General features: G+C 51.9%; 1 protein-coding gene across 1 annotated transcript in view; it reads right to left on the bottom strand.

Moving 5' to 3' along the window:
* WDR7 (WD repeat domain 7) overlaps positions 1-7,346 on the bottom strand; it is a gene marked incomplete at both ends in the record, with an annotated part of 28,305 nt that overhangs the window by 8,784 nt on the left and 12,175 nt on the right. The window contains 2 exons of the mRNA XM_009077981.1: positions 240-426; positions 3,110-3,331. Of these exons, the coding sequence (XP_009076229.1) occupies positions 240-426; positions 3,110-3,331 (409 nt within the window). The remainder of the gene's footprint in view (positions 1-239; positions 427-3,109; positions 3,332-7,346) is intronic.

The following is a 7,346-nucleotide window of genomic DNA, read 5'->3' as shown; positions in this document are numbered from 1 at the left end:
CCTCCAGGGATGGGGCAGCCACAGCTTCTCTGGGCAACCTGTGCCAGAGCCTCAGCACCTTCATAGTAAAAATTTCTCCTCAATATCCAGTCTAACCCTGCCCTCCTTCAGCTTAACTTGTCCCTCCCTCGTGCCAAGCGCCACAGGCTGGGGATCTGAACCAGCAGCTTCAAACCCTGGATGCAGAGGTTGGGACTGACACGGGGAGGTGTCGGAGGGTGAGTAAACGAGGTACCCACTTGGCCAGCTGCTTCTCAGCATCAGCACAGAGCTCGAGGAGGCCCATGAGCACGGCTGACACGTCCATGTAGGGCTCCCAGACGGTGAAGCCGCGGCCGATGAGGTCGATGGCTGTCCTGCGGATGGTGCTGTGTGCAGGCAGCTTGGGGCTGGGGGGCTGCAGCAGCAGGAACGTCAGAGCCTTGCCTAGGGGACACAGGAGGTCAGGGACAGCTGCAGCACTGGGCTGCCCTGGGGCTAAACACTGGCTGTGCGGGAGCACAGGGTTCCATCTCACCCCACCCCACAGGCAGGGACACCTCCCACCAGCCCAAGGTGCTCCAAACCCCTCCTGGACACCTCCAGGGATGGGGCAGCCACAGCTTCTCTGGGCAACCTGTGCCAGAGCTGAGTGTCAAACGATTTACACTGCAAAAGAAATAGCAGTGAAAGGACTTTGGTGGGGGGAAAGCCAGAAGAAATCCACACTTAAAACACATCCATGGAATGAACACAGCCTCGGGCAGCTCCTTATCGCAGGTGGCATTTCAAACCGTGTGTTACCCACAAATATTGCGTGGAATGGTTTGGGTCGGAAGGGACCTTAAGGATCATTTCATTCCACTCTGGGCAGAGACACCTCCCACCAGCCCAGGGTGCTCTGAACCACTTGTGATAAACAGAGCTCAAAGGAATGTGGGGAAAGTTGTCCAGAACAACAGACCTGAATCCTGATCCAGGCCCTGCACACTGAGGGAACACTAATCATTTCACTCAACAGCCCCCAGAAGTTTCTTCCTGCACTGACTTTATGTCTCAGACATAAAACCTCATTGCAAACGTGACTCCTTGGCCATTGCTCCAGTCACATATTCCCACCTTTCCCAGGGAATCCTCCTGCTGACACCCACCCGAGGGGAAGCAGGAGTTGGACCACCCCAAACTCACCCGTTGCTCAGCCAGGACATCTTTGTTTAAAGCTCTGACTTGGCTTAAATGGAGGAATTAATATTGACAAAAACATCACGGGAGCTAATGAGTTGTTCGTTAGGGCAATAAACATGTCACATTAGAGTCAGCGCAGGGACGAGGTAATTAGCCCTGGGAAGGCTCTGTGGAGTGGGGCTGGGGGGGCTTGGCATGGTGGGAATCCCTGGATCTCACTGATTTCCATTCACATTCTCTTACAGAAGTCCTAGGGAAACAAATGCAAAGCTCCTTCCACAAAAACTGAGTGTGACTCACTGGGTACAATCACCTCGGGCAGGAATGGTGATCAGGGAATAAAATTCTGGGATAAATTGCTATTGAAATACTAATTTTTCCTAGTGTTGCATTCTGGGCTGGCACATTTCATCCCTGTATCATTTTATTAACAACGTGGGACTAAACAGCAAAGCTTATCCCTTATTTTCCATGCCCAGAACCCACTGGATTCCCAAAATGTCATTCCATGCACACAGATCTCAGCACAGCAGCTGAGGGCAAAAAGCTGTGGGTTACTGAACTTCAGTGTGGCCACCTAACCAAGGAGGATGATGCCCCTGGATCCATGGAAAGCAGCTCCCTGTGCATCCACCACAAAATCAGGCTCCAGGGCAGCAGGGGCTGTGAGGAGCAACACCCACAGCCACTTCCCTTATCAGGCTGTTGGTTTGGGGTGGTTAGATGAAGCCACCGAGCTGGTTTGCCTAATTTGCTCTGAAAGGCCACTGAGGAGGTGCTGTGCTGATTTATGGCCCTGGAAGCACTCCATGGATTAACTGCTGCTGGCTGGGACTGCCCTGAGCAGGGATCCACCTCCTCCTGCTCCTCACGGGGCGTTCTCCTCCTTGCTGGGGGCAGAACTCAAATGTGTGCCCAAAACCGCAGCAAAAGGCATTGGGAAAGCTCTGCAGGGCTCCTGCAGACACAGGCAGGGCCCCAGGAGCAACGGGAATGATGTGAAGGCAAACCCATGGCTTGGAAAGGCACCCACTGGCTGCAGGGAGGTGCTGAGGAGCTGTTTCTGCCCAGAAATCTGGGACACAGATCTGAGTTAGGAGCCCAACTGCTGATTTAACCAGTAAAGCTGGAGTGACTGCAGGGATCTGGGAGCCCCTAAAATTCCCTCTGGAAGGAGGGGTGAGTCAATGTGCAAGAGATATAAATAACTCAGCGCCGTGAACACGCTGTCACCTCCGACACTGCCGGAGCTAAAGGGCAAAGAGCTGATCATTAATAACTGCAGCCATGGCAGCTGCTTGGAAAACCCACTGAATTATCCATGGAGGGCAGGATTTCCATATCCAGCACAGAGCAGGCACATTTCTCAGCCCATTAACTCCACAAACACAGCATCAGCTGCAGTTTTGGGGGGACGTGGGACATCTGCACGGAGCAATTCCTGGGTGGCATTTTATCACGGAATAGCTCTGGGAATAAGCTGTGAGGGCACCAGGGATTGATGCAGGGTGTCAGGCAAGGGTCCAGCAGCAATTCCTGGCGCATTCCAGCCCCTCCAAAAGGCACGACCACAGCTGTGTGTCACTGGAACACAGAGAACACCCTGGAGGTAGTGAATGGATTTCCCCATCCCTGAAGTGCTCCGGGCCAGGTGGGATGGAGCTTGGAGCATCCTGTGCTGGTGGGAGCTGTCCCTGCCCACGGCAGGGTGGGATATAAGTAAGACAAATACGACCAAATGAATTAAATGCAGTCTAAGTGCTCTGGTTTACCTGGGAGGAGCACAAAGGCTGTCAGAATTCCAGCAGCTCGCTCCATCCGCCCCGATTCCTTGGCAACCTCTGATTGTGCATTCAGAGCTCCTAATCCTCCTCTTTTGCAGGGAGGAGGTAATTTAAGCGACCCAGTTACCCCCACACCCCCGGGAGCAGCCTGAGGCACTCACAGGTGTGCCTGGCCAGGGAGTAGTTGGCTCCGGCGCTGGTGAGCCCGAAGCCCTCGGGGACCTGGCTGGAGCTGCGCGGGCGCGAGAGCAGCTTGGGGGGCTCGATCTCTGCCCCGAACTCGGCCCCGATCACACCCAGCAGGACGATGGCTGTGGCTTGTTTCCTCCTCTCCTCGTACGACGTGGAGACCTTCTTCGTCTGGGGCAGCCCAGAGAGACATCCTGTGGGCACAGAGAGCACAGAGGTCAGGGCTCAACATTCCCCACGGTGCTCCAGAGGAAACAAAGAGCTGCAGCCCTGTCCAGGGTTTGGGCTGATGGACATGGTTCCACTTTGCTCCTGAAAACCTACAACGTGTGATAGAATCCAAATATCTCCTTCAGCACCTGCCAAGAACTCCTGGGGGGAAAAGATGCCAGAAAACTGCCCAATTCCCTAGTCTGGTTTGCTCAGCGATCAGAGATCCATGGATTCTGTTTGTCTAGTGAGTTTTGTTTCTCTTCAAAACACCAACTTGGGATTTTTACTGTTTTTAGAAGATGCATTTTTGGGGATAACTTACCTGCATTGCATGTTACATAAAAGCATCTTCATGGTTTAGGATCCATCCTCACATCCTGCTAAATTTTAGGATACCAGTACATTTCATTAGACCAAACTGGTATTTTTAGGCAGCAAAATGGTGCAGATGGCATTTTAACATTGGGGAAAACATCACCATGCTGAACTTCAAATGAAACTGGAATATATCATCAGTTTAACACAATCCAGGGATTCTGAACTGCACTAAGCTCAGGGAGTTTGGTTTTCCTGGAGTAAAACCCCCAAAATCTTAGAAGGAATTACTGGAATGGAACCTTCACATTTATTGTGACAAAGAGTTCACTTTTACCCACATTTGAATTCCCAGGAAATTCCCTCCCATCTATCCTACATCAATAAGGAAGTTTCCATCCTTGGAAGTGCTGTTTGCTGAGCAGTCAGAAGGCATCACCTGGCTGAGGCTCATCAAGCTCACAGCTTAACGAAGGGAGAATTAATGAGGTGCACAGGTTGTCTCACTAATGACATTCACGGGGCTCTGCAGGAAAACAGGGAAGCTGTTTCAGGAGCTGTGGGCAGGCAGCCCTGCCGGCCAAAGGGAAGAGGAAAACAAGGGAAAGCTTAACAATGGGAAGGGAGGGAAAAAAAGAGGGAAGGAAAAAATCAATAGCAACTGCCTTCGGAGGAAGAAGGATGAAAATGGGCTGGAACAAAGCAGGGAAGGAACAGTTGGGATTATCCAACAGCCGTTTAGCCCACCAGGACACACTGCACACATCCCACTGCATGTCACACCTCTGTCCCACCCACCCAGGTGTCCCCAGAGCAGTCCAGGACCCCCAGCCCGGGCAGCTGTGATCAATAGCAGGCACTGACCCCAGAATGGAAGAGCCAACACACGTGCTGCTTCCAGTAGGAAATTAACCCCCTGCATGTGCCCTCCCCCTCCTGCCATCGCTGGGTTACAGACATTTGAAGTTAACCCTTCGGTGGGTGCTGGAGGTGGATTTAGGAGCATCCTGGTAATGGGGGAATCATGGAATGGGTTGGGTTGGAAGGACCTCAAAGCTCATCCCATCCCACCCCCTGCCATGGGCAGGGCCACCTTCCACCAGCCCAGGGTGCTCCAAGCCCCATCCAGCCTGGCCTGGAACACTCCCAGGGACGGAGGCAGTGATATGCCTCATCCACAATTAACACAGGATCCACTGGGAAAGCTCCCAGACCTGGGCTGGGGACTGGGGCTGAGCTCCTTCCTGCTGCTCCAGCCCCAGATGTCCAGGAGATCACTCTTTGTTAACCCAACAACAAATTCCAACCAGGACAGGGTGGGAAATATCCACACTGTTTCACCAGCAATCCGGGATGTGACAGTTTGGTCCTGTTTGCTGATGCAGTGGAGGATTTCCTACCTCAGAAAGATAACATGCCCAAAAAACCCCACAAAATCCCCAAGAAATTAAGAACCAACCAATCCAAACCCCTCCAACACACTAAAATCCCAACCCTCCCCTGCAAACCTCTGGATGGAGGAAAAACCCTTAAACAGGAGGGGAAAAAGCCTTAAGTATTTGCATCTCTATTTTGTACTAATTACCAGGGGAAGCCCCCCAGATTTGTGAGAATTTCCTCTGGAATAATGCCCCTGTGAGCAGTCCCTTTGGCTGCCACGAGGATTTGGTATTTTCTGCCCGCGCTGTGCCTCCGTTTAATCATGCGAACGGCTGACACACAGATCCATTTTCCTGACAGGACGGTTGATCACCCTATCACAGGCAGAAAATTAATAACCCCAAATAGGTCTAGGTGGAAAACAGAAGCTGCAGTGCTGAAAGGACAAAAACCTGGGGTTTAGTGCTAAAAATCCCAGTTTCAGGCCAAGGAAAACCGATCCATCGTGTGCTGCCGCAGAGGAAATAACCACATTGAACACCCCCAAATATCTCCACTCTGAAGCTCAACCCCCCCAGGTGCTCGGGGCAGACAGCACGAAGCACATTGATGCAGTGTGGCAAAGGCAGGTAGAGCTCCCCAAATTTGAGGGCTGCAGAGGCTGTTGGGTATCGATCGCTGAACGCAGAGTGCAGCCACCAGGTCAGGCTGCAGTTAACACTTTGGAGCACTTTACTCAATCACTCCAAGCTCCTCTTAATTGGCTTTGCACACTTCTGGGGTAAAATTAATTTTATCCCAGCTTACAATAAAAGGATTAAAAGCCAAATTAAGTTCTCCAGGTTTAACTGGAAGAGGAATCAATGGATTTGAATTAAGGCAGAGAGCGGTTTTACGGGAGGTGGATGTGCCCAGGCACTCCATGGCTACTAGCAGGTGCAGATAAGGAGTACCCTGTGCTGCAGGACCTACTACAGCCTCACACGAGGGGGACAGACCCACCTATCACTTGGCAATGTGACCCAGGAGGGTCCTGGCACACCAAACCCATGTCCAGCCCTGCTGCAAACAGCACCAACAGTCACCCAACACAGCTCGGGGTGGCAGTTACACCCCAGAGTTAAATGTCATAACTGGGATTCAGGCACAGCATTCTGTGCACAAAATACACACTTGGGAACAGAGAACATATTGTAAGTGATTTGCTCAAGACAGAGAGGCGTGAGGACTCTCTCAAAATGAATCACAAGTGAGGAAAGTACCAAGAAATCACAGTGTGTTTCTAGTACAAATAACAGGACCATGAGGAAAATGCAGGAGCGAGGAAAATACTGTGTCCAACCTTACAAAAATTGGGGTTACTCAGTACTAACCTCCTGTTAGAAGTATTTGCACTGCCTGGAAGTGCAGCCATTCCTACATCCACAGCTCCCTCAGCTGGCCTCGCAGAGAAGGGCCCTGGGATGTCTCTCCATGGGAGATGAAGTTCCTGCCTGGAAGGGCCAACCCCAACGGGAACTGGGGGAATTTCTCCCTGGAAGCCCTTTCAGCCCACCCTGGAGACACACCTGGCAGCACAGCAGGAAGTTAAAGCCCTGACAGCTCCTGTGCCTGGCAATTCCGAACTGGAATATTCCCCTCCTCATTAGGGAAGTTTTACCATCTTTATTTGTGCTGTTTCCACAGTCCTTGGGCTGCTGCAGGCAAGCCCAGCTGAGGAGGATCAAACCACGATTTCAGACACTATAAAGACATAACTTTATCTATAATCAATATTTTCACTATTCCTATAATTGAGCCTAGAAGTATAAAATATTAAACCCGAATTATCCACAGGCAGCTCCGATGCAGAGCATGGACTGGCTGTTCAGGGGAGGCAGCAAAGGCATTTCAGTGCTGCACCAGCTAGGATTGCTGCACTTGCTAATTGCAAAGGGCAGTTTGCAGGAATCTCTCAGCCTGGGCTGCTGCAGCCCCAAGGGTTAAACACTGTTTTCCTCCTGCATTCCTGGTGCTATTTTAAGCCAGGAGTGTGCTCAAACCCACCCGAGGAGATCAATACTGCTGCTGGACTCAAGGTGAGCCCAAGCCAACCTGGAGGAAGCTCCGAGTGCCAGGGACACCTTCCCCCAGCCCAGGCTGCTCCAAGCCCCATCCAGCCTGGCCTGGCACACCTCCAGGGACACAGAATCCCAGGATTTGTGTGGGGAGCAGCATCCCTGCCCCCGGGTTTGCCAAGTGTAGGTGGATTTGAGGATGCCAAAGCCCAAACCTGTGGGTTCTGCTCTAGCTCTGCTATTG

Source organism: Acanthisitta chloris, unplaced genomic scaffold (assembly GCF_000695815.1).
Source record: "Acanthisitta chloris isolate BGI_N310 unplaced genomic scaffold, ASM69581v1 scaffold16337, whole genome shotgun sequence".
Lineage (NCBI taxonomy): Eukaryota > Metazoa > Chordata > Aves > Passeriformes > Acanthisittidae > Acanthisitta > Acanthisitta chloris.
The sequence above is the reverse complement of the archived record's forward strand: the minus strand, read 5'-3'. Positions and strand labels throughout refer to the sequence as shown.